Genomic DNA, 13,125 nt, shown 5'->3' with positions numbered 1-13,125 from the left:
ATGGGCATCTCATTAAATTTGAACAATACAACATCTCATTTTATAGAGTAAATTATAACAGTCTGTAAAATATTTCAGATATTTTTATTCTTAATAATATATAAAATTCAATTATTATGGCAAGTTTATTCTGGATTTTGAAGAGTGAGCATCATTCTCTTTTTTTCTGGTATCTCTACTAAGTAACAATTTCCAATAAAACTTTCTGTGTTATTTTATTGAGAAGACTGGACTACTGACAAATTAATAAATACCATTTAACTTTGTTTTCTTGAAAATGTAGCATAAAAATTCCCTTGTTATATATGATGCACTCTTATTTAGCTGAGGGTTGACTATCTTCTGACTTCCCTAAATTTAAGACATATTTATTATTGAGTTTTAGGTGTCTGTGCTTTAGAGTGCAAGAAAACTTTAGAGTCATCAAGAGTCACTATTGTAGTAGAAAAAATTTCTGATTTGTATGGGTTTCCCACAACTTTATATTTAGATTCTTGTTTTACTACTATATTTAACATAAATAAGGGCACTTCCATAATAACAGCACAGCTTTTGGTTATACATCTTTATATAAAAAGAAAAAATGTTTAATTACTTTGCCTTATTATTATTAAGAGCATAACTCGGTACCATTAAATAATGTTAATTTATATTTTTAAATTATGTCTTAATTTGACCTTATGTAATACATAGAGGCAATTAAATTATATAATTTAAATTATCATGATATGCAGATCCAAGAAAATAATACATTTGCATTTTATTTTCAAAATTAATTTGTAAACTATTTCATTATTCTGTGATTATGTGATACAATTGTGCATTTGCATATATAAAATATAAATGATGTTTAGAAAAAAATTGACCTACATTCTTATGACAAAGCTCTTCTGGCATAATAATGTTGAACTAATTTCTCTCTTGCTGTTTGCTTTTTGTCAATATACATTAAAAAATGTATCAACAGACCTATCATCAACAGACCTATCAATTCAGACATTTATGGCCATTATTAACTTTTCATAAGATGTGATATAACATAACGCCACATACTATAGCTAGTATATATAGTTGTAAGATATTATAGTATACAGTCTACATACTATGAATATGATTTATGAATGTTATTGTGACTGTTTCTATTTTTATTAATTTTAATGATAATAAATAAGCCATGCCATTCTCTAGACAACTTTTATAATGCATTTGATCTCAGAAATACCTATTTAAATCCAGTTTTAAATTGCTTAAGTATAAATATAAATAGAAACAATTTTTTAAAACTATAAAAAGCAATTTTGACACCGAATATTTTTTAAAACTTTATGTATGAGGGTTTGTATGAATTAAATAAATACGATGAAGATAAAAAGAAGTAGAATGTGTTCATTCGTGAGTTCTCCAGTATGTTGAATTAGAATTTGACACTTAAGTATTTACCTGTCTTCTGAAAAAATTCTGCATGTGGGTGATTAAATATGATTGAGGTCCATTAAATTTCCCATAGACATTATGATATGATACTACTGATTAACAGTCACAAAAATCTGGCAATTTTTCCTGATTAAATAACTATTTTTAAAAATAATATTTCATAGGGATGGATATGATTTGCTTTGTCTTAAAAATTTCAGCAGTTGTAACTACAGTATGGTGTAACATAATTTATTCATTGTATATTTACAAAAATGATCTAGTTATCATATTTATATTCATTCTAATATTAATATTTAGACAGAAATATTTGAATTGACTTGTTATTGTGCATACATTATATTTAATATTAAGTTACTTTCCAAATAAATGAGCTAGTCTGACAGCAAAATTAATAACTTAAAATGAATATAAATAAAATTCATATTGTTTAATACACAAAATATAGTTACTAACACTTCCAATCATTATAAACACAATGACATAAAATTTTATTTTTAGAGAACTGAGTTTTTCACTACATAAATTTTGCCATTACATCAAATGATTAAAGCATAAAACAAGTTATTTGAGAATATTTGTAGAAATACTTACCTGTACATGTGAAGAATTTAGATTCACCCACACTAAGCTCTACTTTGCTAAGTGAAATTGTCACTTGAAGAAGAGCTGAAAAGAAATATTTGAGTAATGATTAATTATTTAAACTTAAATTCTCAGACTTTATTATATGATCTACAAATGATACTCCTCATTTTTAAATTACCCATAAAGAGAAATAGTTTTGTAACATATGATATAAAAATAAAATGTCTGTTACATTTTATTATGTACTTCACAACCAGACCAAACACAGGACTTATTCAATCTAATATTTGGAAATGTATTTGTCAAGTAAGTGAGCAAATTTGATAGTCCGACAGCTGTTTCAGATTTACGTTAGGTTTATATATGCTACCATATTGAGCAATAACTGAAGAAAACATTTGCCCAAAATTTGGAACTTTGTTTGAAAGAATAAATCTTAAACTGTTATTACAACAATGAAAAATATAAATTAACTACATTTTGACTATCTGCTAAAATATTTCCATGAAAGGAGGCAAACACAGGGAAGAGAGGGAGTATTGCATAGAGAAAGGTAAATAAATGATCAGTGATTCTCACAAGATAAATAAGTTAAGCCATCAGGACAATGGCAATAAAACAGAGATATTCAATAAGATGGTTCTCAAATTTAAAATAAAACAGCTGGATATTTTAGAATTTTAGAAGATAATTAAAACTGTTTTAACACAAATTGAAAGATTTTTTTTTTCTAATAGTATGATGGACACGACAGTGTGACTACTTTCTAAAACTTTGTCTCATGGCCCTTTGCTTCCAGAAATGTATACCTGAGCTTTCAGCAAAGTAATGGAGCTGCAAGGAAAAAATCAGGGAAAAATCTGAGAAATGGAGTACAAGTTGACACCGGAAATTTGTAGGTCATATTAACAAAAAGGTGGACAGATTGTACAGAGATAAAACCCAAATTTGTCTAGAAAAGGGGGTGCTATAGAACACCAGGTAACATTAGATCAAAATAAAATTCATCCTTAGTATAAAAAGGATAAGAATAAAAGCTCACTGGAAAATAGGTGATGACCAAGAGTGTTGTCTCTGCTGGCCTGCGTAAGGGGAAAATGTTCCCCTTTAAATAGATTAACCACATTTCTGGCATATCCCAGGTTTGGGGTTTTAACTATAAACATGTGATCTTTGGAAAGCCCCAAGCTGAGAAATTCAACTACAAAGCAGTGTCACATGTAGAGCTCAGAGCTAAGTGACAGAAGCAAACATAAATCCTCTCCAGAAGAATGACATTCATCAGCCCAGACTGCCCAAGATTTTTAAAAATGAAGCTCTCTTTAACCTAAATTCACATTCTGATATTATAAAATGCATGATAAAATAATGTACTGTGAGCGAGAGTCAGATGAAAAAAAACAATAGGAAAAGTAGACCACTAAATTTCGAAAAGTATAATTAGGCTAGGAACACGACATATGTTTACAATGTTTAAAGAAATAAAATGTGGAACCAAACGCAGGAGAAAGGAAGCAAATATTTATCAAAAAATACTTGTCAAACATGTTTACACTCTTTAAAATATGTGTCCTTGTATTCTCATCGTCAATTAATAAATTCCTTCTTTTACAGGAAACCTGTCTGGGAAACAGGCTGGGCTGCATTACTTTCTCCTTTCCTCTTTGTCGTGGGTCTCATTTTGATTCATAATGCCTTAATACTCAGTGCTTGGCACATTATAGAGGCTCAACAAGTGTTCAAGTAAGCCTAATATTTCAGAGATAAACAAGTTAAGAAAAGCACAGAAATTAGAAAGAACAGGAAGACAACCAGTAGAACCAAGAAACAAGAGAGTACTTAAAAACTATAAACAATGACAATTCCAGTGAGAATTCACAGAAGAGGACATTTCCTTTTAAGAGGTAACTAATACCCTTGGTGAATTTAGTGTATGTCTAATGGCATCAGCAGAGGCAAATTGCAGAAGTTAAGCAATTTGAGATTGCCCATATAAGAAGCTTGAATCTAAAGAGGTGGACGCAGTTTGGGGGATCCACAATTCTGAGCATGCAGTTAGAGATTTTATAATTTGATGAAGGTTTGGGTATACCTATGTGTAGAAGGGAAGGAGGCAGGGAATAGGTAGTATGGCTGAAAGAAAAAGGGGAATTGTGATTCTGTTACTCTTTCTCTTTTCTTTCCTTCCTTTACTTTCTCCTTTAAGACAATATCCCATTTCACCACACCGATTACTTTTTCTCTTTGGATGTTCAGATTCCAAAAATCTAATCCTACAATTCCCAACTCTCAGCTTCCATTCAGTTGGACAGCATTAATTTCAAAGTTTCTATGTGCAAAATGAGCTCACTCCCATTTCACCAAAAAATGTTCATATTTCATTTTTGGTCACCATCAATCAATTTTCAAGAATTGGAGATATAATCTCTGAAATATCACAGAATACTTACATACAAGAATGTATGCATTCTTATTTCTAATACTCTTTCCCTAATAGATGAACTCATCAATTTTAATGTAAGGTATTTATTTTAATATGAGATAGTGATATATCAGATTCTAAATTTCTTTTTTTCTGATTTTATTTCTTCTTTCTCTTTTCCCATAGAAGTATTTCCTAGGTTGCCATACGCATACGTTTGTAAAACTTTAACTTCACCTGCCTACTCAAAAGTATTCAGAGTGGATTTGCTGTATCTGATTAATTGATTATTATATAAATTTTACTTGAAAGAAAACTTACCTTCCCAAGTTTATTTCCAATTATTCCTTCCCAATACTTCTACAGCTATAGACAATGAATTAGTTCTGCCCCTTCTCCACTGACTCACACTTTCCCACCATTTTGCATTTGCTCAAACTATTTCCTCTGCTTTAATTTTCTTTTCTCACATCTCCACATGGCTGGCTGCATTCTATCTTCAAAGAAAAACTAAAGTCTCAATAACTTTGCAAAACATTCTTTAATAGCCCTATCTATGGTATCACGAATATTTTTGATCAGGAGGCATTTTCACTAAATAAATGAAACTTGTCAATAATTATATTTAGTTCTTTACCTTATTTAAACGTAAATTCCCAGAAGTGAAAGCTTATCACCTTGCTGTTGTTTCTCCTAAACTGATAATATATGAATATATGGCAGAATAACGTACAAACTCTCACCAAAGAGCTTATTGTACAGAACAAAGATAGTATTAACAATGTAAATTTTTGGAATGACTTCATTGCCTTAAATTGAATTTAAGTATATCAGATAGTTTGGGAAATGTCTGCCAATTATTACTTAAATAATTCTCACCTTTGACCTTTGGCATATTTTGCTTTTTTAAGGAAGAGTTTATAGAAAAGACAGACCTTGAAAGATACAGTCACTTTAAGTTAATTACAAGTCTGTATAATTTTTGCACTGATTTTCTGATGGGTGTAATGAATAACTTATGTTCATTGTAACAAAATAAAATTGAGCTTAAAATTAGTTAATTTATATTAAAATACTTGGTTAATTTTCATTTAGTATAAACTATCAGTTCACCCATAAATCAAGACCACATTTTTAATGGACATTTTGATGACAGTGCTATAATTTAGGTATTAAAAGTATACAAAGAAAACACATAATTCTCTAGTCTAACACACTTACCAAAGGCTCTAATTGATCTCTACAGCTACATTAAAATATATGCATGTTAGGAAAAATATGGAGAACTAAAATTTAAGAGCAAGTGTTAATCATTGCTTTAGTTATTTAACATTCAGAATTTCTTGTGACAACTCTTGACCCATGGCCACCTCCAACAGCCTCATCTTGGACTCAAATGTCAAAAGAAAATAATTTCCTAAGGCCAAAAGTTGTGTTCAGAGAAAACTGGACAGAAATGATATATTTAATATCTATTCAGTTAATTTCTCCATCATTTCTGGTGTTTCAATTTAGGCACAAAGAAATGAAACTAGATAGTGATATAGTTTTTTTTCATTTAAAAAAAACTATATTAAGCATTTCAAATTAAAACTTCTGTTTAGGATTGGGGTTTGAAAAATATCAGTAGCATTCACAAATGCTGAAAAATCTAATTTTGATGTTTTACTCTTCTTATGTATTTAGAATAGATATAATGATTTTGAAGAAAACTATAAAGGATATAATGCTACATAGATTCACTTCACATAAGGGGCATTATCTATTAAATAATGGTATTACTTATAAATCAGTCAATTGATTATATTTTTGTATTAGAGTTGTGGTTGGATAGTCAAAAATACCAGTATCTTCATGAGATTTTTACTTAAGGTAAAAAAAAAAAAAAAAAGTTTTTAATTCAGAGACTGCAAAGTAGAGCCATGATAATTATATGTTCTCTGTGAACTAGTCTCAAAGAAATGCATGTAATATCAGTCTTAAAAGTAGGCATAGGTAAATCAATTTTTTAACCAAAATCAGTATTTATTGACTATATTCATTTTGAAAATTACTCTTTTAAATGCTATGGTGTATAAAAATAATAAGCCATAGTTCTTATATGAAGGGATTTACAATTTATTTGTAAAGATGAATGATAAAACAAGATAATGTATATCAATTATAGCTATTATGAGTTTTACAATCAAGAAGTCTATATAGAGGGCAATAAAACTTAAATAAAAAAGGTCTGGTAGGTATTATAATAAAGAGACAGAAAGAGGACATTCCAGGTCTGGTAGGGCAAAGATGTTCAAAGAGCATTCAAGGAATAATGAGTAGATCAATATAGATGAGGTTAGTCTCATGTAGAATATTAGCAATATATTATTATTGAAGGAATAGTTATCTGGGATGGCTGGTGGCAAATAATATGAAAAGGTAGGAATATACGTAACAAAAAATAAAAAATAGGATTTGTCTCTATTCTCAATTAGAACATTAGTGATAAAGAGAAAAGTAAAAGATGTTAAGCTTTTCTACTTGGGTGAAACAAGGGTTATCAAGGTGAAAAAGTATTTCATAAAAAGAGCAAATAGAGGGGGAAATATGAAGTAGTAATTTATTTCATAAATGAAAATTATTTTCAAAATAGAACATAGGCAACATATTAACAAAGGTAACTGCTATCATAACAAAGCTTAAATTAATATGTATAATTTAAGTAAGCATGCAGATCAAATAGCAGATATTCGAAAGGGACGTTCTTAACTTACGGGAATATAATCACGATGAAGCCATTGGCATTTTTAAATTCAGTCAGGAGACTAAGAGCCCTTTGCAATTTGATACAACATTTAACAGCAGCATTTCAAGTGGCCAGTTTATTATCTGCGGAGATTCAAAAACTGACAACTTAATCATTCTACTGCGTGCCTGACAGAAGGCAGAGTTGTATTCACTTAAAATTCCAACAGACATACAGAGACAACTTAGGCACTGATTTTTCTTGGTACAATGACTTCCAACACTTTTTAAGCAGGCTCTTTTTTTCCCTTGGCCTCCATATCAAGGGACTTAAGAGAACTAAGGAATTTACATCATTATTAAAGAAACTTTCGAGTGTTACTCATAGGTCTTTATAAATTACTGATAATACAAAATTACTGATTCTATAAAAATGACTTTCATTTTTAATATAAATGAATTTATACTAAATTTAGTAAGTGACTTTCATTTTTTTCATTGAAAATATATTTTAAAATTATATATTCTTTGACAGAATTATGCACATAATTATTCACATTTTTATTACTGAATTTTCATGTCTGTGTATTACAATGGCCTAAGTGGGTTATTAGGTTTTGAAAATTGCCACAATATTCAAGAAAATTCAGAACTTTTGGATCATTTAAATCTGAAATACTCTACCAGCAAACATTTTAGGAAATTTGATGGCTGTGAACATTTGATGAAAATTGTTTTTTTAAGAAATTGTTTCAGCTAAGTTTACCAAGAAGACAAAGTTGAAACTTCTTAGTGTAATTTCTCTCCACTTCCATGATTTTTATATTTATCCTCAAATTTTTCAATCTTCTCACCCCCAGTTAGGGAAATAAATGTGTCAGTTGCTAGTCACCTGATTCCTTTTAAGAACTACTAGTCTGCCTCATTAATGCTTCTCTTTCTATATGCCCATTCTTGTCAAGCTATAGACACTGTATAATCACATTCTTTCTAAAAAATAAAGAAATGAAATCAATGAAAAAGAAAACAAAATAACCAATTAATATAAAAAGAAAAACTGTTCTCTTCTTGCTTATTTCTCAAATTACCATGGTGTATTCTACTTGTCTTCATTACATATTTTCCAAAAAAAAAAGAAAGAAAAATTCTCCAAATCCCTAGTCACTATTTATTCTGTATATTATGATTACTTCTGTCTTCTCCATTCAATGCATGTTTGTTTTTTCCTATGGTCAATCACAAGCTTTTAATTTTAAAATCCAATAACAAATTTCAGCTTGCTTTTATTTTTAAAGAATTTAATCAAGAATAGGCACTACTGATTCCTTTGTTCTTTAATTGCCTCATTTCTTGACCCCTCTCTCTATATATCCTCTGCTCACTTTTCTGATTACTCTTATTTTAGTCCTTTCAGTTTCATCTCTTCTTCCATATGCCTTAAATATGTGTTTCTTACTAATCTATTTTTTGTTTTCCTCCCTTAGAATTCTACATACCTTCTTCTACTGCAAACACATATATGATATTTACTATATGCTGGGCATTATTTTAAGCAGTGTGCCTAAAATAACTTTTTTAATGCTATTAAAGTCCTATTAAGTACTACTATCATTTCTATTTTAGACATGAGAAAGTTGAGGCAAAGGACAGTGCTAGGATTTGCTAAAAGCCACTCATCTAATAATCTAATATGTAGTGAAGCCATATATAACCAGCCATTTGTGTTTCTTGTGTTCAATGTTTGTGATCTTAACTGCTTCACTAATGTTATATAAATATGTGTGTGTGTGTATATGTGTGTGTGTGTGTGTGTGTGTGTGTGTGTGTGTGTGTATAATAAAAATGCCAGTATAATCTGGCCCACTGTAAGCAGTCAAAACTAATCTTGCATTTGCCCACCATTCCTTCTATATATTAAGTATAGATAAAATGTGCATGTATGTGTGTGTATCTCTCTATTACCATTTTCGAGGTCTGCAAACATATTTGCTAATATCTATTATACCTCTTTACTTTAAAAAAAAACTTTCATATTTCTCAAAGTCAGCATATCAAAACTCAAGAACATTCTCTTCCTGTCTTATACTATTCTTTATTCTCTATCTTAAGTTAAATTATTTTCTATTGAATCTCTTTTCCCATAAAAAATAAAAATATTCAAGATTCCACCTTTCCTCCCTGAAATATAAAACTCATAAAATCCAACTTACTTTTCCTTTAAATATCTCTCAAATCTGTTTCTGTTTTGCATGCTTGCTAGCTTTGTTTTATTTCTCACTATTGTTAGCCTGGTCTGGTGAGCTGTCTGGAAAATTGCACAAGGTGATGTATTAGGATTAGGATTCATCAGAAATATCTGAGGAAGTGCTTGTGTGTGTATGTTTCTGTTGTATGTGTGTATTTTTGTTTGTTTAGTTTTGAACCCTCCTTGAAACTCCAATCTAACATATCTGATGCAGGACCTGGGATTTTCTTTTTAAAGCAGTTTCCAGGTGCCAACCAGTGCTACTTATAAAGTGGTCCCCAGTGGTCCAATGCCATATAGCTCAATTAGGAGCTTCTTTTTTAAAAAGGAATCTCAGTTTCCATTTCATACTGACTGAATTACAATCTACAATTTAACAAGATCCCAGCAGGTCCATGTGCACTTTAAAATGTGATTAGCAGGTCTATGGCCATGCCACCCTGAACGTGCCGGATCTCGTCTGATCTCAGAAGCTAAGCAGAGTCAGACCTGCTTAGTACTTGGATGGGAGACCACCCAGGAAGACCAGGTGCTGTAGGCATTCAAAAAAATAAATAATTAAATAAAATTTGATCAGCACTGGGTTATACAGTGACAATCCCACATATTTATCATTCTGTAATATAAATATACTACCCATTATGTATAGATAAAACCCAAACTCCCTCACATGTAACATGTAAAATCTTTCACAATCTGGCCATGATCTGACTTTACTCAATTTTATTTCCTGCCAGTTTCCAGGTATGGAAGCAAAACCAAATCAAAATAAAGCATACAGAATAGTTATACTACCAGGAAATTTTGCAAATAGGTCCCACTTTCCTATTTCTTTATTTTTGCATTGTTTTCCTTATTTAGTGGAACCTTTCTCTTTTTTTTAAATTATAACTTTTAATAATTTTTATTAAATTCATTGGGTGGGTGACATTGGTTAATAAAATTATATAGGTTTCAAATGTACAATTCTATAAGGCATCATCTGTACATCACATTGTGTGTTTACCACCCAAAGTCAAATCTCTTTCTGTCACTGTATATTTGAGGCTCTTTACCATTTTCTGCCTCCCTCTCACCTTTCTTTCTCGCTGGTAACCACTATACTGTTGTCTCTGTCTATGATTTGTTTGTTTGTTTGTCTTGTTTATTCATTGGTTTGCCTTTCTCCTTTTTCTCATCTCAGGCCCTGCCTATCACTTTCGTTAAAACTTACATGAGTCCTCCGGTCAGCAAACCATACCTTTCAAAATATCCTAAAATCCTATAGTACTTTCTCATAGAGCACTTAATGCATCACATTAAAATATTTAAGAATTTTATGACTTAAATAAGCAAAAAATTCATTTGCATGCTATCTGAATGGCATTATAGTCCCTTATCAAGTTCATTTAGTGCTATTTCCCAGTAGCAATTAACATGCTCAATTTTGTTTGCATGCCTATTTCTCCACTGGACTACATGCTATTGGAAAAAAATAAGTATACCTTATTCATTTTAGTCTGTCCACCCAGCTTATGATCTGAAAAAGAGTCTCATGCCAAAATATTAGTGCATAAATGGAGTGATACTATTGTAAAATAAAACAAAAAAATTAAAATATCTTTCCTTGAATGTTTCTGTTGGTTGAATTCAATAAAAAGCACTTTTAAATCATTTTTTATTTTTTGTAGACCACTCTATTTTTGAAAAGCATGTCTTGCTAAACTCATAAAAATTTGCATAATGACATATTGTGACTTTGAGTAAAAAGTCTTGCAACCTGGATTGTGTGATTGTTCAGTAATAGTGTGTATGTGTGTGTGTTTGTGTACCTCAGTCAAGACATGTATTTCACAAGTGAACGTAAAATTAACTGATGTTAAAATTAGGCAATGTGAATGAAAAGAAGAGCAAATCAGGTTTAGAAATAAAGAAAGAGAGAACTAAAAGTGGAGATGAGATCTGTAAGGGAATGTTAAAAAATGGTGAGTCTGGAAAGACCATAATGAGGAGGCAAGATATTTATAATCATTACACTTTCATCTGTCATTGAAACACAGCACTAAGCAAATCTTTAAAGACCTGGGCTTACCAAAAAATTAAAATGAATACATATTAAAGAGAAAATGTGTGTGACATAACGTTTATGCTGATTAAAAGATATATATATTTTGTTTTGAAAATGGATATGATTTTTCCTAAAATACATTGTTTAAAATTGAATAGCATATAATATAAGCTTAAGGTGATATAGAGGTTGCAACTCTAAACATAATTTAAATATACTTTAGTGCATAAATGCTCATCAAAATAGTTTATTAATAAAAGTAAAAGAATTGTGATACCTTAATATTTATAAAACAGCAAACATCTTTCTATATTTTAATTTTAAAGTCAACTTTTTCATATATCACTTAATGTAAATAAAAGTAGAAAATATCCCTTTATGCCAATTAGACCGAGGAATGTCACCTGAGTGATGAGTGAGGCAATCTGTACTTAGGCAGTAGTTAGGCCTTGAGTCCATTACCAGACCAGGAACAATTCGCTCATCATTTATTTTGAGTGTGACATTTAATTAAAACTAAAAGCTCATGAAGAGGCAGCTAAATCCAAGTTCTACACCAAGTCCAAGTTTATTTCAACAGGCACCACTTAGACATGTAAGTTATTAGCTGCCTTGATAAAACCAGCACAGAACATCCTGTAAAATTCTGAATCACTGTTCATACTATGCAATAATAAATTAAATTAAGAGAAAGTGTTTGCATTGGGCCTAATTCCTAAATCTCTGGATGCTGATGTAAGTGTTTTGTCTACAAGTGTGTGGTGTTCGTCTCCAGATTATTTAGAAACACTAAAATGATGGACCAATGAAAGATGCCATCTTTAACGTGAGAGTGTATTAATTTCATCAGCTCAGTGCAAATCAAAATTATTATAACATAAGAACTGTATGATATAGGGTCCAAAATATTTCTATAGAAGTATACTCCTTTAAAATAAATAATTTTAAACAAATAGTAGAAGGCATATGTCATTATTTTTTAATAGCACAGGATAACAATAATTACTAGAATAAAATGTGCAATTATTTATTCATTAATTAATTGGTTCACTCAAAAACCATACATGGAATCATTGAGTAGATTTGCTTGAGCACATATACTAAGTTTGCTGTTATGTGATCATAGAAAAATATTTCACCAGCCTGAAAAATTCCCACCTTTGTGAAATTAGCAATTTACATGTTTTAAGAAGTCAACAGATCTGTTTCTTAGCCCTCTAAATCAGTTGGAGGATAATTTTATATTACAGCCAGGGACATTTATGTTTAATATAAAAGATTGCAAAGAAAAACATATTTTACAAAAAATTTATTTTAATGCATTCATAGAAATATGAAAGCCTGAGAAGTTTTAAAGGAGCAAATTAGTTTGGATGGTTAAATATAGAAAAACATTTTTTTCAATGGAAGCATTTTAGGCATTTCAGAAACTTAGATTATTATAGCTTGAAGGTGCCTATAGGATCTCTAGTCTAGCAATTTCAGGTACAGGTAAGGAAAGGGGTCCTGAAAGCTTATCTGTTTATGAAGACCCCAGGATAATGCAGAGGTAGATCTGTGCTTAGACTACTAAGTCTCAGCCTGAACTAACAACTTTGGATCTCCAAAATACTTGATGCTATCTTGTTGAAGAATTTTAGTGAAGGAACAGACTGGATAGCA

General features: G+C 30.4%; 1 protein-coding gene and 1 pseudogene across 2 annotated transcripts in view; one reads left to right on the top strand and one right to left on the bottom strand.

Annotated features, from left to right (window-relative positions):
- Positions 1-13,125, bottom strand: part of NCAM2 (neural cell adhesion molecule 2) — a 407,496-nt gene that overhangs the window by 168,454 nt on the left and 225,917 nt on the right. For both annotated transcript variants that reach the window (XM_039857416.1, XM_039857415.1), the window contains exon 2: positions 2,029-2,103. In XM_039857416.1, coding sequence (XP_039713350.1) covers positions 2,029-2,103 — 75 coding nt within the window. The remainder of the gene's footprint in view (positions 1-2,028; positions 2,104-13,125) is intronic.
- LOC120599022 (uncharacterized) lies at positions 9,839-9,957 on the top strand (annotated as a pseudogene).

Source organism: Pteropus medius, unplaced genomic scaffold, assembly GCF_902729225.1.
Source record: "Pteropus medius unplaced genomic scaffold, Ma_sr-lr_union100, whole genome shotgun sequence".
NCBI lineage: Eukaryota > Metazoa > Chordata > Mammalia > Chiroptera > Pteropodidae > Pteropus > Pteropus medius.
Note: the sequence above shows the minus strand (reverse complement) of the source record. Positions and strands in the feature narration are given on the sequence as shown.